Source organism: Castor canadensis, chromosome 6, assembly GCF_047511655.1.
Source record: "Castor canadensis chromosome 6, mCasCan1.hap1v2, whole genome shotgun sequence".
Classification (NCBI taxonomy): domain Eukaryota; kingdom Metazoa; phylum Chordata; class Mammalia; order Rodentia; family Castoridae; genus Castor; species Castor canadensis.
Window position 1 is genome coordinate 71,280,317 of NC_133391.1, and position 25,162 is coordinate 71,305,478.

At 34.6% G+C, this 25,162-nt stretch overlaps 1 protein-coding gene across 2 annotated transcripts; it reads right to left on the reverse strand.

Annotated features, from left to right (window-relative positions):
- Positions 1 to 2,443: 2,443 nt before the first annotated feature.
- Positions 2,444 to 14,351, reverse strand: LOC109679723 (serine protease inhibitor Kazal-type 6-like). 2 transcript variants are annotated; one of them, XM_020154819.2, is made up of 5 exons: positions 14,136 to 14,351; positions 11,513 to 11,535; positions 5,988 to 6,062; positions 3,635 to 3,750; positions 2,444 to 2,674 (listed from the first exon to the last, which is right to left on the reverse strand). In XM_020154819.2, the coding sequence occupies exons 1-5, from the start codon at positions 14,191 to 14,193 to the stop codon at positions 2,629 to 2,631; spliced, it is 318 nt and encodes a 105-aa protein (XP_020010408.1). In that variant the 5' UTR covers positions 14,194 to 14,351; the 3' UTR covers positions 2,444 to 2,628. The 2 variants fall into 2 exon arrangements, with proteins under 2 accessions (XP_020010408.1, XP_073931434.1); XM_074075333.1 differs by lacking the exon at positions 5,988 to 6,062 and having other exon boundaries at positions 14,136 to 14,323.
- Between the last annotated feature and the right edge of the window lie 10,811 nt (positions 14,352 to 25,162).

The following is a 25,162-nucleotide window of genomic DNA, read 5'->3' on the forward strand; positions in this document are numbered from 1 at the left end:
TACTCTACCAGTTTAACCCTGCCACTAACCCTTTTTGCTTTGATTCTTTTTAGATAGGATCTCTCTTTATTCCCAGGCCAGCCTTCACTGAAACCCTCCTATTTATACTTCCCCACATAGCTGGGATGATAGGTGTGCACCACTGCCCCAGCCATTGGTTAAGATGAGGGTCTCACAAACTTTTTGCCAGGACAGCCTGGAACTGTAATCCTCCCAATCTCTACCTCCAGAGTAACTAGGATTGTAGGCTTGTGTCACTGTGCTGGGCCAACTGTTGATATTTTTACATGTGAATTTCCTCTCTTTCTAAGAAATATAAGATTTCACATCTTCTGTGGCTTACTTTCACATTCTTTCCTTTCATTCCCAGAGATAGCTTAAGAGCTGGACAGGAGTTGATATTTTGATGAGTTTCAGGTCTGATCCTTGAAACAAGCCTTGAAATAAATGAAATTAAGATGCTGATAAGAGATCTGTATGAGGGAAGAAGTGGGCAGTGAGCAGAAGATGGCATGAGAGACCTTCCAGGCAGGACAGCTCAGTGCGGGAATTGAACCTTTGTGTGAAGAGCAGCCAGGAGAATCTGGCCAGGCTGTAGTTGGGGCATGGCCTTCCCGTAGGAAAGAGGAGAAGTGGGTTATGTGGAGTAGCAGCATTTTCATTTTTGTTATCAAACTATACATAGTGTTTGGCATGTTTGCATTGGAAATTGCTGTTATTTCAGTAAGTAAAAACTGAAAGGGAGAAAATGGCTTAATTTCCCTAATGAGCAGGGAATATAGTCTACAGACACAAAGAGATTTCCAAAAATAGTAAGCAAATGAGACAGATTTTAAAAATATGCATATATGCATATATATCCAGAGGAAAATAGGACAAAAATGTCCTTATGAATGTAAAAGGATACAAAAGATAAGAATAAAAACTACTGTTTTTAAGCTCTTATTACATATCAGAGACTAAATGATTTATATACATCATTTTCTAAATGTTCCCCATAAAATGAGACGGTAGATACATTATCTCTGTTTTTCAGTGAAGATATAATGATACAAAGAAGTCAAAATGACTTATCCAATATTATACAGCTTGTGCCAGAGGCATAATTCAGTCGACTTGAGGCCCACCCTTGTCACTGTTGTACCCAAATTACACATTATGTAGTCATTTTTATCCATCAAGAGGAATAATTTTTATCTTTTTAATTTTTTATTTTTATTAACATGCACTAATAGTACAAGAGGGTTTCATTGTGATAGTTTTACAGATGCATCCAGTGTGCTTGGAACAAGTTCACTTCTTATGTTATGCTCCCTTAATCTCTCCTTTTTCCTTTTTTCAAACAGTATATGCATATATGTACATTGATCCTCTTCATTCCCCAATATTCTTCTTCCTCACTGTATCATTTATTTTTTATTATATTTTTTGTTTTATTTCTTCCTGCTGAAATGTAAGTTTCATTTATAATTCAAAGACTTCTGGTTTTTCTTGCCCTGCCCCATCCACAGCTGCATCCTAAGCACCTAGAACAGAGCCTATCTTAGAGTAGGCAACCAGTAATTTTTTTTTTACATAGTAAGGGCTATTTCCTTGAAAATGCATTTAGAGATGTATTCTGCACAAATTTCTTCAGGATAGTAATATTAATAAAATTATGCTCTAGTACATGGAGGCATTGAAAGGAAGAGATCCCAAGACTTCCATCTGGATTATTGAGAGTGAGATAATTTATAAATGAGTTTTCATAGATGGAGCCAGCTTCATGAAGACTGAGCTGGTTGTCAAAAGATTCTGTTTTAGCCTTCAGTTTTCTTTAACTGAAGCTGTTTACTCTGGCAAATAATTAAACTTTTGCTGGGCCTTAAGATTCCTAATTTTTTTTACGATTCTCTTATTCCACAAAGAAACTCAAATTTTGCAACATTCTTTGAATGCATATTCACTTAGAGGTTTTATATCCACTCACTGCTTATTATATTTCCATCATTTATTGAATATTTACTATTTGTTGTTTATTCACTTCATTCTGTCGTGAACACCCTAGGATGTTGCTGGGAAACCATATACCTATGTATTTAGACATTACACAGTACAAATCTAGTATACCAAGGATAGGAGAAAACTATGGTTAATAGAAGACAATTGTTTTGTCTTTTATAAAGTTAGAACAGACCAATATTAAATATTCTAATTGTTAAATAATAGATATTTTTAAATAATTATAAGACTAACATATGGGCATGTTGAACAAATCCTTCATTATCTTCCTGGAGATTCTCTGAAAAAGAGAAGGGCACTGATTTTTCCATGCTGTCACACTGAGCGGACAGTTGATTTGCATCACAAAAGCAGGCCCTTTGATCCACGTGCATATGTAGTCAATTATTCCACATCATATGTATATGCTTTCTTTATCTCAAAGTAAAAACACAGTCAATGCTTCTGCAGAATTTACTTTATTGACAAGCAAGTCAAGGAAACTAGACATATGTTGAACTCCCCAAGACACAGGCAGAGTAGAAGGTGTGTCTTTATAAATTTAAGGGATTTGTCAGAGAAAAGTAAAAACAGATGTGAATGAGGAAGGAGAGAGCCAGCACGCCAGCAGAAAACACTGTTTCTAATTCAGCATGCCCCATGATGCTTCAGGCTAATCTTCCCATTACTTTTCCTTAAAAAAACAAAAAAGACAAGTATATTTTTCAGTACAATATCGTATTTGTCACAGAGATTAGAAACAGATTTAACTGTCATTGCTCATCATTTGATTCTATAAATATTCATACTATGATTCAGCAGAGGTTAATTAAATGCACTCAGGTGACATCTGGTGTAACTGTAGAAAACGTGAATCTTAAACAAACCTTAGAGTTCTGATAAGCAATAGACTTTTCAGTACCAGTTATCCATTCTCTGAGTGAGAATACAAAAGGTACAAATGGCAGCGACTATAATGTCATAGTCCTATCTCGAAAGAAGATTAAGAAAGTAAACCAAACATGGAGGCATTTGGCATTTTATGGTAGCTACCACATTTAGGCCCACTCAGTAATATGTATCAGTTAATAAAAATCTCACTCCACAGCACTGGCCTTCTGCTGAAAAATTTTGGTAGTAATTACTCAGCTATGTTATACATTGCTGTGTCAACATTAATGTTATTTTAAATTAAGAATAAATTAAACAGCACTTGGGAGGTTGAGACAGGAGGATTGTAAGTCTAAGGCCAGCCTGGGCTGCATAGTGAGTTTTCAAAATTAATTAACTAATAAAAATGAGAAAAATAACAAAAATTATTAAATATAATAAATATTATGTATAAAATGCATATTCAAAAACTTCCCTAAAGTAAATCAACATTAGTTACAAAGTAAGATTTTATTTTCAAGTAATTTAAAGAGGCCCAAGTAGTAGAGTGCCTGCCTAGGCAAGTGTGAGGCCTGGAATTCACACCCTAGTACCACTAAAAAAAATAATAATATTAAGTCATTATGTAATTTTATTGTTGCTTTTGACACGTTTGCTTTCAATTCATTTCCCTGAAGCTTGTTCCTTCAGTATCTATGCTTGGTATAAGTAGAACGTCCTAGACTATCTCAAAGAAAGAATGGTTTAGGGAGTCTATACTTACGCCATTGCCTTACAGAAGGCACATTTATTGCCATATGTCTGTCCATCAGAACCACAGTGGGGATTAGATTCCCGGGTACAGAAGACTTTGGGGTCACGGAACTCATCACAGTTGATCTACAGTGAAATGCAGTGACATTAACATCAGTGGAGTGTTCCTCAGAACGGAAGCTTTGGAGAGCAAAACTTTTTTGTGTGCACACACTCACACTCTCACCCTCATATATATATATGTATGTATGTATGTATGACATAAAGTATTCTGAAATAGAAAATAATTCTCATTATTTGCTTAAGTAAAATACACTAAATATAGTTGAGACTTTTTCTTTGAGGCACAGGAACTCATGATAAGAAATATATTACATTTCTGCATTCAGGAGTAAATTAATGATGTTAAACGCTAACAGTAAGACTTGTTGCTCCAACATAAATTTCTCCCCTTGAGAGTAGTTTGGGGTCATTAAGTGACATTTATTTTTAACCATATTAGTGTACTGTAACAGTACTTCGTATATATTCTATAAAATCATGAATGATCCTTGCCAGAGGGTTCCCATGTATTAACAGATGGTTTGTTAGTTTTTCCTGTGGGTGAGACATCCATTTATTATTTCTTGGAAACAAAATTTGAATGTTGTTATATTAACTTACTTTGTCTCAAAGTCCGTATGTAGAATTTGAACTGTTGTGCCTACTGCAACAATTTAGTAATGCCTGCCTTAGCTACTATGTTCAGAAGGATTCTGAAGATTTACTCAGTCTTTTTGAGAACACTTGTTATGACTGACTAATTATTACCATGGGAAGTAATGTTAGCACCTATGCCACTAATATATCTTCTCAATTATAGTGGTCTCTCAAAAATAATGTGGATATAATGGTAACATTCTTTTCAATGTAGTATCAGTTGAGTCAATATTGGGTGAGCAAATGACAGTTCTGCCATTATTTCCAGGGTGCTAGCAATATGTTAAACCAAACCTCTGCAAATATCATCTGTGTGCAATGAAGTGACATTTACACATGAATAGAGGTAACTTGCTTTATCCCTAAGCTGGTGCCATTAAAATAACACTGCCTTATGCTTATCAATTGATTCATAATAGTTAAGTACTTTCAGGTAGATTATCTCAGCTGTACCTAGCAATATCACTGAGTGGTATGTTTTGTTACATGATATTAACCAGTTGAAAGATGGTTTCCAGAGGTTATTCTGGAGAATTAAGTGGCCTACCCAATGTTTGACCACACTCCTCATTGCTTGTCCAGAATTTCCAACAATTTACTATGGTTGATTTCTAATATATCCTCATCAAGAGAATTAAAGACCACACTTAGAGTGAGGACATACAGCCTTCATTACAATAACCTATCAGTTCTAACTTACAACATAAGGACTATAGTTGCAATAATTTACTGCATTTGAGGTCCACGCTGAATGAGTATATTCTAGCTATTTCTATGTAAAAACAAACAAAAACTGGGTAACAGTGAGATGATGGATATGTTAACTTGCTTTACTATAGAAACCATTTTACTATCTACATTTCCCCCAAACATCATAGCTTATGAACCATAAAATTTATTTTAAAAATAGTGCATTAGGGATATGCATGAACACTAGCAAGAGAAATCACTTGTTTGAGATGCTAGCAAACCATTAAACACTGACAGAGATGTCTAAAGGTTTACATGGAAAAATTCTCAGTGAAACAGCTATACAATTAGGTTAAAAATATTAACACATATGTTAACATTAAGGTACCTCTGGCAATAAACTGCTCATTTGTGTTGAGATTTGATATCTCATATTCATACTATTGAAGTGGTGCTTACCAACTATGATCCTAATTTTCTCCATTACCTTAAAAGGAAATTTCACCCTCTCATGCTACTTCCAGAACATAATCTTTCCTGTAGATCTTCAAGTGGAAGAAGACTAGAAAATCTCAAGAGCAGTATAAACCACAGGGCACAGATTTTTTTCTCCAAAATTTAAGTATTTTATATTTAAGTCATCATGTACACATTCACAAAAGTGTCCTTGAGTCAAGAAAGAACTTCAGTATTATCATCGATATTTCATTTATTCCACAATCACCCAATGAGTAAAATATGGAAACAGTGCTGGGCACTGGTCAGACAAAGGAGAATTGGTAATAAACACTGTCTCATAAGCACATCCTCTCATCTGCATCAGAGAGGCAGACAAGAGCTGAGGGTCATTACAACAATCTTGTGTGGCAAGTATCACAGTGGGAGAAGCATAGGCCATGTGGAAGCTAAGCAAAGGGTAGCTAGACTTAGAGTCTTGAACTTCAGAGAGGAAAGAAAACAAGAAAGTCTCTTACTTGAAAGAGACGATTCCTTAAGCCACCTTTCCCTGGCATTCGGCCCTCTGATCTTGTGATCCAGCCTCTTTTGTCCTTTGGAAAGCAGATATGGAAGTGCACTTGGGAAGAGCATTCATTTTGAGTTTCTAGACCCCACCTTCCTCCCCTAAACCCACTTATTCCCTTCTCCTATTCCCTGGAAAGAGATCAGGAAGAGCAAAGAATTTTAATAAATAAAATCAGGCAATGGTATGTGAACAATGTGCCTTATAACATACATATTTCATAGTGTTAAGTTGTAGCACCTTTCAATGAGCTTTGAAGTGAACTGAGAATAGTGTTGTATAACTTTCTCTGTTGACTTTTTAGATTATCTTAGATGAGGCACTCAATATCTGTGCCTCATTTTCCTTAACACACACACACGTACACAACCATAAACACACAATCACTTGACATGCTTCATTCCCAGATTTCTAGGGTTGTTATAAAAATCAAATACAGTCATATGGGAATTGCAGAGGGTCAGTGTGGAATATTTCAAATAGTTCTAAAAGTATAGAAAGTAACCATATTATTCAAGGCCTTTCTAGCTGAAGCCTTCAAAGGCATGTGTAATATGTACAAATGGTCTATTCCATGAGACTGAAATGCTCTCTAGTGGCTTTCCTAGCTTCCAAGATTTAGCAGTGACTACTTTCAGTGAAGCAGCTTAAATACAGTTCTTATGTCCTTAGTTCTTCAAGCGACTATTAGTTAAGCAACTATTGCCTAAATGTTTGCTTTCTTACATCTACAGAGCCTTCTGTAGTCGGTGTGTGAGAAATTTAAGCATATTGGCTAGGGCCAGAAGAGGGAAAAGAGGACAAATGGCCTTGCAGAGTTATTGGAAAATACCTTCAGTGAGGCAGAGCACGGCAAAGGAATATTAGGAATAGAAAAAGACCACAGCTTTCACAACCTGAGGAGAAGTAGATCAAGATTTCTTAACCTCATGACTTTCCTCTCCTCTTAAATTTTTGTTGTAGAATCTTTTTGAAGGAAATCAAAACAGCTAACTTCTTAGGAGAAGTCAAACCAGGTCTAGATTGGGAGTGATGTAAGATTATACTTTCTCCTTGGAGCATTTGGGAAACTCCTGGAGTCATCCTTGGAACATTTGAGACTCAGGAGAACAGAAATCCTGAATCTAATGAACACGACCCAATGGTTCTGTAATGTTAAGCAGTTGTCCTGTAGATGGAATTAGCCTAGCCTGGATTTGAATTTTACTTCTCTCAATTGTTAGCTGCATTACATGTGTAAACACTTCATTGCTCTGAGTCTAAATTTGTACATATTCAACAGGGGCTTTTAATGGCTATTTAGTAGGATTGCTGTAATAATTAGTGAAATATAAAACTTTGTAAAGTATTAAGTACCATGTGAAGGATCACTATCATAAACACCAGCAACATAAATCGTATTACATTCTAGAATATTTGGAGTCCATTATTTCTTGCCTTATTTTAATGAAATTTATTTTTTATGTTGTTTAGACTGGCATTGGGTTTATCAAAAAAAATTCCATTTATTTCCTTTGGTATTCCAGTTTCAAGATGACTTCTAGTATTATCCTGACCCCTTGTGGTTCTTCAATGAACTGTTGTATTTCTTAAAACCTTTTGGAATAGAATGACCCGGTTGGTACCCAGATTAGTTATCTTTGTTAATAGACACAACAAAATAATTTAACTTGGTTAAAAAAAACTGACCATACGTGGTCAACTCAATTACACACTCAGGATCATTAATATTTTAGTCTATCATTTTAGGTTGACAAATAAAGGCAATGAAAAATTTCAGTCTCCTTCCCCTGACTTGGGATATAGGATAACATTTTGATTTCCCCTTGCTGAAAAATACTACCAATGTGGTTAAATAAGTCTTGTATCAACCAGGTATCTTAAACTTTTTCTGCCTTGATTTGCCATCTTCCTGCTTTCACACCCTTTTCCATGTATTGTAACTGCTTTAAAAAAAAAAAGTAATGCTTCTGAAGATGCATGTGTTGGCTATTGTTAAAACATTGGTGATTTCCCTATGGTATATGCTACTCCTGATCATTCCAGCCTTTTTGAAACTCACTCTACATTGTTATAATTGTCATTTCTCTGGTTCTTCAATTGTTAATTTTCTTTTGTTTTTTTTTTTACCTCTTAGTATTAATTACAGTCATTTTCAAGATAGTTTTATGCACTTGATTTTTTTCTATAAGAACATGTATTTTCCTAAATAGTACTAACAAATCCCAGACATTTTCCTTGAATTTTCATTAATTACTCAAGCTCTATTTCTTAGTTGACAGAGTCTACAAGACACTAGTACTCAACAATTTGACTCATACTTAAGAATTATTTATGAAAAAAACATAACTCTTTCTCTCGCTCTCTCTCAGTTTTTCACCCTAATTTTTCCATTTCTCATGATAGCACTGCTCTTTGGATTCCCATGCCTGCCCTCAGATTAAAGTATTGCCATTATCTTCCCCTTGGGTTACCTTTTGTGTGTTTCTTCACGTTAAGTCTTCTTCACTAATTCCAAATTTTCTACCTGCACCAGCCCTCAACATTTCTTGTCTGAATCAATACAATAAGTTCTGCTCTTCCTGCATCTTTTTCCTCCTGCTCCCTTCCAGGATGTGGAGAAAAGTTCTTTTAAACTATGGCTTTCATTTACTCTTTGCTTAAGAAAGGAGGATAATAGTTACTACCCTTTATTTTTTTATAAAATTAGAGTTAAAACTCTTTCACTTGTACTGCATAGCAACTCTCTACTGCTGACTGGAGCTCACTCAGCATGGATTCAGCAGTCCTGAGATGTTAATTCCATAGCAATTCTGCTGCTGCTGGACTTAAGTCAGCCTTCAGTTTTCCCATCTCTGGTTAACTTGTGGGTTAACCAGATAAGATCTCTAAACTGCACTTAGATACTATGTCAGTATATTAATCATAAGTAAAATCAGCTAATAAGGAAGATTTAAGAACCCTAAACTCATTCTAGTCATGGTACATTGCTTTACTAACTACTGAAATTCACCAATCTTTATCTTAAGTACAAGAATAAAATCAATTATCCCACAAGGTATTATAATTGAAAATCGTTGCCAATCAACTTTTGAGAGACTTGATCTGTTCACTCCAATCCAGACTATTCATTTAAACATCTCTTTAAGGATGCAGTCCCCAAACAGAGCCTGGTAGGAGAACAGAAAACATTAATGATAATGCAGAGAGTGATTCAAAAAGCAAAGTTGATGCAGTTCAAAGGACCAGCTTTTTTTGAGAATATCTTCCAAACCTTTTGATGTTATACCAGAAGGTCTTTAATGATATGCTTGTGATGGTAAGTAGTAGTTTTATTTTGCTGTTATTATGTCACTTAATGTAACTACTTGGTAAATAAAGGGATTGGTAAGATATTAGTCATTTGTATTCACAAGGAAAATTTTACTAGAACATGAATTCCGAAAGTCTAGGAACAAGCTTTCTGCTTAGGCTGAATAATATTTTTGAAATGTGAAAATTTTGAGGCCTGTAATATGGACTGCTAACTATACTCTCCAGTGAGATTTTTCACTGTGCAGAGAGTTCTTAGCCTGACAAGAATGACGAGTGTTGGGAGAAACCAATACTGCATCAGACTGGAGCCAGCACACTCCTAACATTAGTTTCAACTTCTGCTCTACTTTTCCTTCACCTGTAGAAAGGATGAAGGGTAGTCTTGATGTAAAATGAAAGGGTGGAACCTTCCTTGTCCTTTTTATTTGAGTGGAGGAGAGATAGCAGCTGTGGCAGAACAGATTTGGTTCTTAATGATTCAAATATTTAATGCAGGTAGAGGCTTTAGAGATCATTGAGTCCAAACCTTTATGTTAAAGATGTGGAAATAAATCAATGAGAAGAGATATTAGCCAAATCACACAGCAAGTAAATGCTTGAATCAGGACTTATCTGTATTGTCTGACTCCAAAATCAGTATTTCCTAGAACTGCTTGCTTCTGATTATCTAGAAAAAAAAATGCTCAGATTTTATTGTGTATGAGTGTCATACTGGATAATTTTTTGGAATGCAGATTCAAAACTTCTTACCCTACAATTATTTTATTCAACATCTTACATAATGATCTGCATAGTTACAAAGCATCTTAGATAACTTGAGGCCTGCAGACAATAAGATTTTGACCCATCTAAAGGTACAAAAACAGCAAGTGGTAAATTTTGCGTGTGCTTTAGAAAATACAATTTAAAACTCTTAGAAATGAAGGTCCAAAGAAGAGAAGTGACTTGTATGTTAATGAGAAAACTATCAAATTACATATCTCTTAGATTTATGTGTAATGGTCTTACCACTGTATTTTGCTGCCTAATGGGATATGAAACATATTGGTTGAGTCTTATGTCCTGTCCTTCTGTGTTTGTTTTTACATTTAGCATAAATTGTACTAACAAAGGTGTTAAACATAAGCCAATTTAAAGATATATAGCTTTATGCAGCAACATAAAACCACATGTGTGCATGTGTTAGAGATACACACACAGAGGTCATTAATTGTAATCATCACCAATTATAAGACACATCTTAATTTCTGTGATGCCCAAATTGTAAAAACAAAGTCTTAGTAATAATGAGTTTATACCAGTGTTAAAAAACATGCCTCAACTTCTTTTCCAAGTCCAATCACTTGGCAGTACTGTCTGGAAATTTCAATGACAAGTGTTCTTGGGCTCATCAAGGTTAAAAGAAAAGACTAGTGCCAATATCAAGTTGAAATGCTCAATATGGACAAAGGAGAAAGAGTGGCAGAGGAAACAGCAAAAAAAGATAGCAAAAAGTTGTTGAATTAAATTGGAAGTAACAAAGCCCAACAATGAAGAAAATTCATGCCCATTTGTACTTTAACCCCAAATTACATTTAAATTGGGGTTGCCAGCTTGTGTATCCTTAGCAAAGATTAAGCAAATTTTCTTTATACTTTAAGTTCTTACTTCTAAAAGAGAAATAACAACTTCTGTCCTAACTCCTTGAGAAGCTATTAATTACTAGTCAATAAAAAAATCCCCATACAACTTTAGAGCTTTCCGAATGCTTTCACGTATTTTATGCAATTTAGACATAATTGCAATTCTATGAGTATATAATAGTACCCTTTGTTTATAGTTGTGGAAATTGAAGCTCAGAGAACCTGTGTAACTTTCTAGCCCAAGATTTCACAGTGAAGTCAGTGACAGAGCATGAATTTTACCTCATTCATCTTATTTTTTATTTATATTCATATTACTTTGAGAATACACAAGAATTTTTGTTTAAGTTCCTTTAAATTTGACATGCTACGCTCATAGAGAAATTGTAGTTTAAAAATTGTTATTTCAGCTAATGTCTGTATTAGCCTGTCTGCTCACTGTTTTTGCTCTCTTCCAGCATAGACAAACCTCATTTTTGGTCAGGAAACAATAGCCAAGCACCACCTCAGTCACAAAAATAGATTAAAACTAGGCACTGACCTTTCCTTCTTGACTGAAGACACCTGAAAAAAAAATCCAAACACTGTAATTTATGAATGTGAGAAGTTGAGATTTACAAACTTAAGAAATTGTCATATCTCATCCTGGTTCTGGGCCAGCTCAAAAAGTCACAGTACATTGTTTTGTTTTTTGTATCTGCTCATGTCTTAGGGAGCAGCAAAAACTTGAATGGTGATATAATGACATGGACATGAAGTGTTCATTAGAGAATAGGGTGGGGTGGGATCTGGAGATTCGTGTTACAGTCCTGGCCCAGTCATTGGTTTACCATGGAAACAATCTTATCATCTTTGGTCTCGCTTTGGAGAAGTTAGATTGGAGAATCTCCTCTAACATTGACATTCCAAAGTTCAGTCCATGCATTTCCTTAAAAAATTGATGGTTACAGGCAGTTGGAGAAATGTACTGCTTGTTGTTTGAGCTCAGAACTGCTCTTCTGCCTGCTGCACAGGAAAACAGCTTTAAAGACATGGCTCAAATATATACTACTAACAATAAACTCATCCTCTTTTCTATACCTATTTTCCCCTTCCATGTATCTCTAAGTTACTGAAAAAGAAAAAGAGTCTATATAGCCTTGTTTTCTCACCCTCTCTTTTTCCTTCTTAATTCTATTGTGTGATTTTAGACTATGGATAATTAGCTCAGTGGTTTAAAATACTAAAATAATGAAACTCATAGATCCAATCTTGGCACAAGCTTCTGTGTTTTGATCTGTAGCCATTTCTGTGGAGCTACCCCTCTCACACATAAGCCCAAGGACACCTCACTGAGAAAAAGAATGGATTAACAAAATTCATCTCCAATGCTAGCCAACACTTAGGGAGGACAACTGGTAATTAAAAATACAGAAAATTCAGTGATATATGTAAATACTCTCAGTGATTTTTATGGTGAGGGAAAATTACTACATTTTTTAGTCAACTCTCCACTGCATAAATCTGTGATCAGAAGAAAAGGAATTTGCCCAATATCTCACAAGTAAGAAATGGCAAAGCAGAAACAAGACAAAGACCCAAAAGACATGAATCCAATTCAATACTCTTTATTAAGCTTTAATTATGGCAATAATAAAAGACACTTGTTGAACACTTAATATGCCCATCTATTATGCTGAACTTTTTATATGAATTTTCTCATTTTATTTTCCAGATTGATGTTGTCCTTTTATATATCCATCTTACATATGAAGGAAATGAGACTCAGGAAGGTCACCAAGCTATTAAGAAGGAAGTACTAGGACTGAAATTCATTTGTCTCCGTTTCAACATGAAGGCTTTTGGGTACTTTGTCCTCCCAAATGATATCTAGTATATTTATGAAATACCCATGCTCTGGTGAATTTGGTCTTTCAGTCAATCAGATCTTACTAAGATAAGTTCATCTTCACAAAGAAGAAGACACAAGAGGATAGCATTTGATTTTGTAGACTATCTTTGAAACTATATTTTAACACTGTCAGGTCTATTTTTCTGCCATCTTAGCAACTTAGTGAACTATTGATTTGAATTATGTGACTTCGATCAACAATACTCCATAATATCACAGAAATCCTTTAGTATTTTTGTATTTTAAGTATACTTTTTAATGTAAACATGACCAGCTACAGTGAACAATGGCTTGTCCAGAAACTAAATCTCATTGAAGCATTGTCTTCACATTTTTTAACCATTTAAAATCTTTGATAGCAGTAAAATTCATCTGCTATTATCACATAAAATGTACGCATTTTAGTTGGAAGGTCCCAGAGCTTAGATTTCTAGCATTTTACACAGGAAAGAATATCTCAGAGATTTGAAATGTTTCTTAAGTTGACACAAGTTATTCAGAAAAAGATAGGGCTGGAGCTTGGATCTAGAACTCTACTAGATACTTTGTCAACTAAAATATAACAACATAAACTAATAAGGGATAAAATAAATTGATATAAATGTCTCTGTTCATTTAGATGGTCCTGATACCTAGAAATGAAATATTTCATCCTCAAATGAAAAACAATCTGAAGTGCTATCATCTTTTGCACTATTGTAACTAGTAAAATATACAGCTATTGCTCATTAAAGTGGCCAACGATATTTCCCTGCTTGAAGAATTGATTAATTTGCCAGTAGCATAGTTTTCTTTATTCTATGCTTCAATCATTTCTTTTCAAGAATTTCTTCACTGAGTTTCCATTTTACACTTTGGTTCAGTTTTCTAAAAATTATTTGAGTCCTTTTGTCATAGTGATTAAGGACAGTAAAATTTTCTTTCACCTTGGAAAGACAAGATAAATACCAACACCATTGTTTAATGCAATTATTTATCTTCTAGACTAGTTCTTTGGAATAAGCATAATTTGTGATGTCTACAAGATCTGGATTCAAATTCCAAATTTCATTTAATTGTGCAGGTCATTTGTCACTGAATATAGTATGTGCTCAATAAATGACAATTATTTTATCATTACTACCATCATCATTTTCATCACCACACTCATCATCATCGTTACAATGATCTCTCCTAATTGTTCTTTTACATCAAAGTCATTAAAATTTTGAAATATGGTGGTGAACTACTTTCAATATAAATATGGGATGTTAATTTTAAGAAAAAAACTCACCTGAGAAAATGCAGAAAAGAGCTAGAGAGAGGAGCAGAAAGACACCTGATATTTTCATGGTGTCAGTTAGCTCACTCAGATCAAGGCTACTTTGCTCAGCTTGGGTTCTCTGTCCAGACACTTCTCAGAAGGCACTAAAACTCACACTCAGATTTATATATAGAGATAGATAGACAGCATAAAGAGAGTCAGGATCTCCACCTTCTTTTATAAAAATCACCTTCTAAAACCATATGTAGTCCTATACACTTTAGGTATTTATGGGGACCTGTCACTAGCTTAAAGAAATTCTTCACACTCCCCATCAATCTTAAAAAATTAGGACAATTATGTGAGTCGCACCTTAGATCTTATTAATAGAGGATGTCATTTTCTACCAGTAACCTACATTTTCCTCACAACCAATACATCCTCCTTGCTCTTCCCTCTAAGGCTTAACTACTTTAAAGGGATGAGTCATGGTAGAGTTCTACTTGCTCCCTATGTCTCTTTCGAACAGGTCCTACATGTCTGTGGTCCAGATGAGTAACCACAGAGAGATGGAGTCTTTGGGTGTAACTTGGATTTTAGAGTCCAAGTCATCCAAGGTATACCAAAAGGAGTGATGTGTGCTAATTGTAACCAGAACTACATCAGAAGAAGCATTTTCTGGGAAAGGATCAGCTCATTAATTTTTAAATTGTTATGGACTCAAATGACAGTGATTTCCAACTTTAGAGTCAAGATGAAGAGGAGAGTCAATGTATTTTTATTTAATTTTTTATTAGCAAAAATTAATTGTACAAGAGTTTCATTGTGATATTTAGAACATGCATACAATGTACTTTTGTTGAAATCATCCCTCTGTATTACTCTTACTTAATCCCCTTCTTTTCAAACCTGGTGAATGCCTCAGGAGGCAGAGGCAAGAGGATCACCATCACAAGTTTGAAGTCAGCTTCGGCTACAAAGCAAGACCCTGTCTCAAAACAGATATTTCAAAAGTTAGGGGGTTAGAAGAAGGAGGATAAGAAAGAGTAATAGAGGAAGTGAATATGATCATAATATATTATATGCATGTATGTAACTATCACAATGAAACCCCTACTTTGTACAATTAATATACACTAATAAAAACGTGGAACTAAGTATTGAATTGAATATTGAAATGAGTAATATTTAGTAATTCTTTTTATTCTACAAAATAAAAATAGTAACACTAACGATCTTTAAGTTTCAGCTCCTTGGAAATGAACTTTTCATGTAAGTTAGACGAATCTTATAAGTTACACAGCCAATTTGATTGCAGAACAGATCAGTGGTGGGATGCCATGATTCCCTTTATAGGGGACAAAAAATAAAAAGAAAGAATATTGGCAAAGAGAAAGTCTGTCTTGAAACATAAACTACTATGTAAAATATCATGAAGAAAAATGTAATAAGTTAAAATATGGGAAGATTATGTAAAATATACCCACCAAAACAAATTATTCATGCAATCTATGAATAAATGCGACATAAGTTATATGACCAAATGAATAGTTTTCTTTTAAAGTAGTTGCTTTGAGTGTATAAACGCACATTGTTCCTTTATCTCAGCAATTTGTTTTCTTTTGGAAATTACTTATTTTCAGGATTTTGAATTTGATTTATCACAATGTTTAAGATAAATTTCAAGTCTTTCAAAGTGGTGAATGTATTTATTGAATTTGACAGCCAAGATATTACTGTTTGATTAAAATGAAGTATTATTGTGATAAAAATAAATTTCATTGCTTTTCTGACAATAAAATCAACCTGAATATAAATGGTATAAGAAAGAGGGGAGAGAGGAGCGTGGATAGGAAAGAGAGGAAAAGCAGAGAGAAAGCACACACTTGGCATGCACTACAATAAGTTTTACTCAAAGGTGATGTGACACCATAAACACATGTACATGTGTACATAGCACACAATGAAGAGTCCTCTACAGAAAGGTGTGTTTAACATTCGATACTAAATTCTTCAAAGACATTAATGAATAACCTTAAAAATTGTATTGAGGGCTAGCAGAGTGGCTCAAATGGTAGAGTGCCTGCCTAGCAAGCATGAGGCCCTACCCCTCTCCCCCCAAAAAATTATTTTCAAACTTTCCTGAAAACTTTATGGGAAGAGAAGTATGGGAATATCTAGAAACACAGAAAAAATGAGAAATGCTTAAGGAAAGCTGTGAAATTTTCAACTTCTGTCCACTTGTCATGGTATTTTTTCTCATTAAATAAAATAATATAAGGAGCAATGCTTTGAAGCTAAACTATTAGAAAGATTTAATATCAGGACTGCTGCTACCTTCCTCTTCCTCCATATTCTACTTCCAACATTTCTTTCTCTCTTTTGATTCTTAGACCAGATGAAACTTTCCAGGTTTTGGGTTTTTTTTAGCAACTTAACAATGTGAGAAAGTTTCTCTGAAGAATCAATTAATTAACTCCTTATTAGAAGTTGAAGCAATTATTCATGGACTGTATATAGTTGTAGTCTTTTGGCTGCAAGGTAATTAGAAGGTAATTGTTTGGATTTTTGTTTCCTGGTGAAGGAAATAGGACAAGTTTTAATATCCTTGACATTTGAGGATAAGTAAATTTCAGTATATTGAATCATAAAAAAAGAAACTAAACAAAAACCATAAAAATTAACAGTAAAGGATGTGTGATCGATGGTAGTAGAAGGTATGGCATATGTATTGACACTTAGCATGTAGTCCTATGATTTACTTCCAAATTTTAGTTATGTGTGCTAAAATTCTGTTTTATGTAAAGACAAAAACTATGTAACAATGTTCTCCCTGTGCAATTTATTATGCTAACAGTATGCATTAATTCATAATTTTTGTGGTAGTATACACAAAATAAAGTGTAAAGTTCCTAATTCTCATACAAGAGTATTTACATATTCTTACAACCAAGCTTATAATTGGAAATCAGTGTTTGCAATTTTCAGATTGCCTGTACTAACATATAATTTCTTCTTGAACATTATCTGAATTAATGTCAAGCATAAACATTTGAACTAAAGAAATAAGACATTTAAGGAGTCTTACTATAAAAACACATATGTAAACTTCAACTTTTAAAAACCAAAGCCAAGTGCCATGGCAAACTGCTATAGTCTCAGCTATGCAGAAGACTGAGGAGGGTCATTTGAGTCAACAATACTGCCTATGACAATGTAGTGAAACCCTGTCTCAAATCAAATAAATAAATAAGTTTAAGAAGAAATGTCCAAAAACATGAAAAGAAGACAAAGCAAGAAGAGATCTTTGAATAGAACATAAATTTTCTTAATAATATTCTTAGATTCCTGACATTGAGTAACTTCCAAAAGTTTCATATAGCACACTATATGATGTAGTTTGATTTCTTTTGTAGCTAAAATAGTGAAATAAATTAATAAGCAATTTAAATAACTGAAGACTACCTTGATCTTTGTGAAATGGGATTGAAGTGAAGGTAGATGGGGGAATGGAGGAAATGAGTAGCACAGGTTATATGAATTTGATACACACAGAGGAATATTATTCAGCTTTAAGTAGGAAGGGAATTCTGCATGAACTATAACATGAATCTTGAAAGTATTGTACTAAATGAAACAAGCCACACACCCAAAAGACAAACACTACATGACTCCACACCAAGAGATCCTTAGAAAAATCAAAAGCACATGTACAGAAAGAAGAATGGTGACTTGAAGGATCTGAGAGTTAAGGTAATGCCCACTGTGGTGTAATGGTCACAGAGTATCAGGTGGGGAACATGGACATGCACTGGTGATGGATGATATTGATTTTTGTACCACTGAACTCTGAACTGCATGCTTAAAAATGGTGAAGATGTTGAGTTTCATGTCATATGCTTTTTACCATCAGTTTTCAAAAGTCCAGGTTGGGAGGTGGGAGAAGTGTTCAAGGGAACATAGCTAATTTTCATTACTGTAATTATTTGTCTTTCTCTTTTCAGAACTTTTAGACATTTGCTCCATGGAGTTTGGTTCTGAATTATGATGTTATTTTCTGGTTGATTCATGTTTTGTGGCTTAATTTACAACATAATATTATAATGATCTTGAAGGCAAAGCAAGAGTATCTTTTTATTTTTTTAATTACCCTACAGATTTGCCAGACTAAGCCCTTGGCCTAAATATTTTAAATCAAAATATACAAATTGTTTTCATATTTATTTATTTGCTAGTCTTTTGGTTATCTTATGTAAACTACCTACCTACCTCAGTAAGATTGCCTTATTTCTAATACTATTACATGTGATTTTGAAAAGGAATTTCAAAAACAAAATTTTTAAATGTGTGCACGCCATGCAGCTCGACTGACGCAGAGAAGCTCTCAGCCAGTCGTTCATTATAGTTAGTTGTGTTTAAATCATTATGTGATCTGCTCAGTGTTCATCACCCTTAATTTTGTGAAAATATGCCCCCCAGAGAGCAAATAGGTGCTCCAAAAGCAAGATCAAAGTGCTGCATCTAATTCACTGCTAAAGTGAAAATTGTAGATTTGTTGAAAAGCTGCAAGTCTTAAGGGAAGTCAGGTGGCATTGTGGAAAAAATGAATCAAGCATCCAGCACAGTACAGAACTCTATGCACACTGAGAATTCAGGGCTTTTTCCCAGTGTCAGTCTCCTTGGACCCATAGGTTCTAAGGGATACAAGGTCTACTGTAATTTTATGTGCCATTCTTTGAATCTTGAGTTTTTTCAGTGTTTTCTACAGGCTTGTGTGGTTTTGTTTCCTTAGTATTCTTATGGTCCTTTGCACATGCCTTGAATATTGCACTTATACCACTGTATTCCGTGTACTACAGAATTTCAGTTTATCAAGTCAGGTGTCGGAAATGCAGTTCAACATGATGTGACAACATTCCAGAATAAATACGTATTCAAGGTGCTATGCTCAACATAAATGAAGGGCTAATGGTCTTGCTTGTCCTGATAGAAAGTCCCATTAAGAAAAAAAAAAGACACATTTGAGTCTTGAAATAATGCTGTTTGAAGTAGAGGTGAGAATGGGTGATGCTGAAGAAGAGGAAGAGGATAGATGTGCAGAGATAGAACTAAACTAAACCTGTGATGTGGATGTGTAAAGGATATTAATTATATGAACACTGACTAGTTCAGTAGACTGGAGCACAGAATACCTGGCAAAGGATGGCTGAAAATAGGTTCCGAAATGTCATGCCATTTACAGACAGTACTAAAAACCATGCTGGGATTCTGACTTTTCTTACCATCCTAAGTGGGAACATTTATCACCCTTTGGAAAATGTGATGGAGATGTGAAAAAGTAAATTGCACATTAGTAACAATGGAATAAAAGACATAGGTTCAGCCCAACTAAATGACTTTGCCTATTTCCTTTGAAGTTTAATTATAGCCATCAAAGGAAGCCTCTTAAATATTGCTAAGATACTGCAATATGAAAAGGGAAAGTTTGCCAAAGTCTTTAAAAATCATAAGGAAGCAGTACTGCCAGGTCAAGTGATTTAGTTCCAACAAGTCATAATTAGGCTTCCTTTAAACTTTGGAAATTAAAAGACACTGCAAGAATTTGAAATTCTGAGTTCAAAAATTCCATTATTTCTGGTATACAAATTCTGCCCCAAGCCTTTCAACTCTAGTCAGCCAAGTTATCCCAGGGAAAATCAGTAGGAGTGCTTCTTCATTGCTTAACAAGGCTTAGATAATAAAGTTAAAGAGACTTGGCTTGGGATTCATGGCTGTTCTCGGATCTGCCATATTTCTGGCCCAACATTACCTCCCAGTTTTTCTTCCAAACTCCAGAGGCTCAAATCACCAGATCTCTGAGTAATCTGGAATTTTTTCTTCCTGTACTTTTTCCTACTAATATTTTCTCTGTCTAAAACACATTTTGATATGTCTGATTATCAGAGTTTGACTCAATTTTCCTGACTAATTTAAAACAAAGTGTGTTTTTAAATGAATTATGGAGCTAGCCTCCAAATCAATCTCCTTTCTGACTTAAAGCACATTTTAGCTTTCATGGCATGTACTATGTAGCATATTATGAATGTATATCATATTTATGTAAATTACTTATTATGTTAAGATATGAGAAAGGCTTTCAGGGAAGATATTTATTTAACATATATGTGAGTACCCTTTACAACCACTAGGAAAAACTACATATGGCAGCTAACTGATTGTGTAGGGTGAAAGGATCAGGGCTTGTTAATTTTAAAATGGAAATCATTCATTTCCAAAGTTAGTTTTATCCTATCAAACTATGTCAGGAGGCAATTTGAATGGCTTGGTCTTGCTGCCTGTGCGTCTGAGAAACTGATTCCTGTATCCATCAGATAGCATAGTCCAATAAGTCCTGTACCTTCATACCCTTAGTATAGTAAATTTTACCTCATGTCACTCATTACAAATTCAGCATATGTTAAAAATTCCTTTATATAAAAACTTAGGAGCTTATTTCTCACCTGTGTAAAGTTCAGATGATTATTCCTGATTCTCAAGCCTCTTTCTGCCACTTGACTTAAATGATACAACAGAGCCATATTAATGAAAACTATATGATACTAGCATAAAAACAGAAGCATAGCCCAATTGAATAGAAGACCAGAAATATATTCACACAGCTACAGCCTTCTGATTTTTGACAAAGTAGTCAAAAACATATATTGAAGATAAAACAGTCTCTTCAACAAACTATGTTGGGAAAACTAGATAGCCACATGTAGAAGACTGAAACTTGACCCCTACCTCTTACCATGTACAAAAATCAACTCAAAAATGAACCAAATACTAATGTAAGACTTGAAACTTTGAAACCACTACAAGAAAACATAGGGAAAACACTTAAATATGTAGGCATAGGCAATTACTTCCTGAACAGAACTCTAATTGCTCAGTAAATAAGAAAAGAATTGACAAATGGGATCACATCAAATCTAAAAGATTCTGCAACAGCAAAGGAAACAGTTGCCAGAATCAGGAGATAATCTACAGAATCTTTGCCAGCTATTCATCTAAGGATTAATAAAGAGCTCTAATAATTAAATACCAAAGATAAAAAAAAATTAGTCAATGTGTGAATGAACAAAATAGACTGTTCCCAAAAGAAGAAATATAAAGACTAATAAATACATGAAGAAATAGTCAGCATCCTTAGTCATAAAGGAAATGTAAATCAACATGACACCAAGATTCTATCTCACCCAGCCAGAATAATTATCATCCCTACTAAAGCTGGGAAGGATGTGGAAAAAAGGGAACATTTATGCTGTGTTTGGTGGGAATTAATTGTACAAAGAGGTCTCATTGCATTGTGATATTTCTACACATGCATATAATATACTTTAATCAAATTCACTCCCTGTATTAGTTTTTCTTGTCCCTCCCCCTTTTGGAAACAATTTTCTATTATTCTATTTTCATACATGCATATAAAGTACTCTGATCATAATTACTTCCTATCAGCATCTTCTTTTACCCCTCTCCCTCCCATGGTTTCTCCAAAAGAGTCCCCATTTTATGCTTATGTCATTATTCTTCCCCACTTTGGTGTAGATTTCACATATAAGAGAGAACATGTGATACTTGTCTTTCTCTATCTGACTTATTTCACTTATTTCTGGTTACATCCATTTTCCTGTGACATAATTTCATTGTCTTTTGTGGCTGAGTAATACTCCATGTGTACACACACTGCATTTACTTTACCCATTCATCAAGCTGGTTCCACAGCTTGGCTTCTGTGAATAGCGCTGCTATAAACATGAGTGTGCAGGTGTCTTTGGTTGTTGGGGGTCTTTTATTCTACCATATTAATTTTTGAATTGTGTTTTCTAGTTCTGTGAAGAATGACATTGGGATTTTTATGGGTAGTACACTGAATCTGTAGATTGCTTTTGGTTTTTTACCCATTTTTATGATACTAATTCTGTCAATCCATGAACATGGTCTTTCCATATTCTAGTATCTTCTCCAAGTTCTTTTTTCAGTGTTTTTATAGTTTTCATTGTAGAGGTCTTTCTTATCTTTTTTTTTTAAGGGCTATTGTGAATGGGATTTTTTCCTGATTTCTGTCTCTGCCTGTTCATTGTTGCTATAAAGAAAAGGTACTGATGTTTGTATGTTGATTTTGTGTTTTACTACTGTGTCAAAAGTGTTTATCAGATCAGAGTATTTTTGGTGGATTCTTTAAGGTCTTTTATGTATAGTATTATGTCATCTGAAAATAGGGATAATTTGACTTCTTTCTTTCCCAATTGCATTCCTTTTATTTCTTTCCCTGGCTTTATTGCTTTGGCTAGGAATTCTGACCCTAAGTTGGGTAAGAGTGGAAAGAATAGAAGCCTTTGTCTCATTCTTGACTTTATAGGAAATGCTTTCAGTTCTTCTCCATTAAGCTTTTCAGGTCTTGCCCTATTCTAACCCTCTCCCTTCTACAACAGTCTTTTTGTTTTGTTTTGTTTTGTTTTTAGATGTCTCCCTCCCAGATCCTGGAGCTGGTTGTCCCAAGATTCCCTGAGTTGTGATTATTTCTTATTTTCAAGTCCTGAACAATAGGCCTCTAGATGGCTTCTTTCCACAGCTCTCTGAGATATGGGGAATGAAAAATTGTTTTGTCCAGTGCTGGCCTATCATACTGGAGAAGTTATTGTTCCACCAAATCTCTGCTCTGGGTTTAAGGCTTGCAGGAGTTGTGGGCAACTCCAGTCTGTTGCCAAAGCTACCTCCTAGCTTACTTGTGGTGGAGGCTTCAGTTTTCCCTCAGCCTGAGGCTGGAGCTGAAAACTGTTTCCTAATTTACTCTGTCACTTTTCTGTTTCACTGTGCTTTTCAGCTGTCCTGTCCCTCTTTAGTGGTTCTCAGTGTTCTTCCTCTCTTTCTCGCTTCTGAATATAGTCTCTCTGTTGTTACTTTGACTTTTCTCATTCACAGAGTTGGAGAAAGTTTCTGCTCCACCATCTTGTAGGATCCTCTAGCCACAGTTACGAAGTCACCTTATTTATATCATTCCATCTGCTACCTCTATGTGTAAAATTCTTTTTTAAAATTTAAATAATATTTATTTTTAACTGATACAGGATACATAAAATTGTACATATTAATGGAGTAATATGATGTTTTAATACATGAACTCATTGTGCAATGCTTAAATTAAGTCAAACACATATATCTTCTCAAATAGTTATTGTTCCTTTATGCTTAAACTTCCAATATATATCCTTCTAGTTTTTTGAAATACATAGTTACTATTGCTATCATAGACACCCTACTGTGCTATGTGCTAGAGTGCTCTTTATCATCAACCTTTCCTCTTCCTTCTCTGCTTCCTACTCTCCCTAGTCTCTGGTAACCACCATTCTACTCTCAATTTCTAAGAGGTCAGTTTTTCTAAATTACACATGTGAGTGACATCATGCAATACTTGGCTCTCTGTTCCTGGCTTATTTCCTTACATAATGATCTCCAGTCCCATGCATGTTGTGATAAGTCACTTGCCTCAAAATTTAGAAACATGGATAATTAATTGAGAAGATGAATATTTTAATTTCTCTACACCACAGAAACCTTTTTACGAGCCTTTTTACCCCTGAATTATTAGTTACTTGAGAGGCAAAGACTGGAAGATTGCAGTTTGAGACCTGCCCATGCAAAAGTTAGCAAGACTCTATGTCACCAAATAAGCTAGGCCTGGTGGCACATGTTTGTGATCTCAGCTATGTGGAAGTTTTAGGTAAGAGGATTGTGGCCTGAGGTTGGCCCTAGGCATAAAGTGAGACTCTATCTAAAAAATAATCAAACTACAAAAGGCTGGGAATGTGCTTAAGTGATAGAGCACCTGCCCACCAACTTCAAGGCCCGGAGTTCCAACTTCAGTGCTGCCAAATCAAAGGAAACCTTTTATAATATGTGTACATCTCATAGCATGGTGTTATATAACTTTAAAATTTAAAATAAACTTTGTTATATACAAGCTTAAAAAGAACCTGCTGATGTATTATAAATTTTTAGGTGTGGCAATCTGCTAAATTATTCCCTAATCTCATTTTTCTTATCATAGTTTTACCACTAACTGAAAATAGCACAAATTCCATCACTTTTACTAATAACCAATGAACAATTTTTCACTCAAGGAATGGTAGAAGTATGTACTTAAACTCAGCTCCACTTATCACAAAGAAAATTGACTAATTTGATTTACTTTGACAACTTAAATAAGTACAATGCTCAAGGGAATGGCAGAGGCACAAGAAGAAAGAAAATGTGGGCAAGCTCTGGATTTGAGGGATCCTGACCACATAGATATGTGGAATCATAGTATGAATAAAAAATTAGCTTCTGTCTTGAGTTTGCACTGTTTAGGCTCAAACCCCGGGCCTGTGCATGCTAGCTAAGCACTCCACTGAGCTACATCTCCAGCCCTCAGTCTTCTTTAAAACCACAGCGTTCCCCTCCTGTTAAAATAGACTTTACCTTAACAGATTAGATATTTGGGTTATATTTATTGCTTGTTATATTTTTGTTATTTTTCTTTTCATAGTAGTTTTCTCTAACAATTACCGAAAGTATAAAATACATTCTATATCAATTTTCTGGAAACATACACACAGACACACATGAAGTGAAAATGAAACAATCTTACCATAGAGCAAAATCCATCCTTTCTGTATGATACGTGCGTAAGCCTTTGCTTTTCCCCTCTATATTGCCTATCTTAAAATGATATAAACTTGTTATTGTGTAACTTAAAATGTAATGATTTCATCTTCAAATTACTTCAAATTAATAGTGAGAATTGCAATGACTTTTTGAATGTGGAACTCTTATTATGAGACTCTGCTAAATTTACCTATCAGTTCCTGAACTCTTCTGTGGATTTTTGTGAAATATGACTAGAGACCATTTTATTTATTCCCTTCCAGAATGTATTCCATTTTTTTCTTATTTTTGCATTATTGGCACTGGTTAGATTCCAGAATAATCTTGAACCACAGTGCCGAGAATGAATTCCTTGCACTGGTCCC

Coding starts and splice junctions, on each gene's coding strand:
- LOC109679723 (XM_020154819.2), bottom strand. CDS start 14,193: ATGAAAATATCAGGTGTCTTTCTGCTCCTCTCTCTAGCTCTTTTCTGC. Junction 11,536..14,135: donor TCTTTTCTGCATTTTCTCAG/GTGAGTTTTTTT, acceptor TTTTTTTTTCAG/GTGTCTTCAGTCAAGAAGGA. Junction 2,675..3,634: donor GCCTTCTGTAAGGCAATGGC/GTAAGTATAGAC, acceptor TGTTTTTTTAAG/GAAAAGTAATGGGAAGATTA.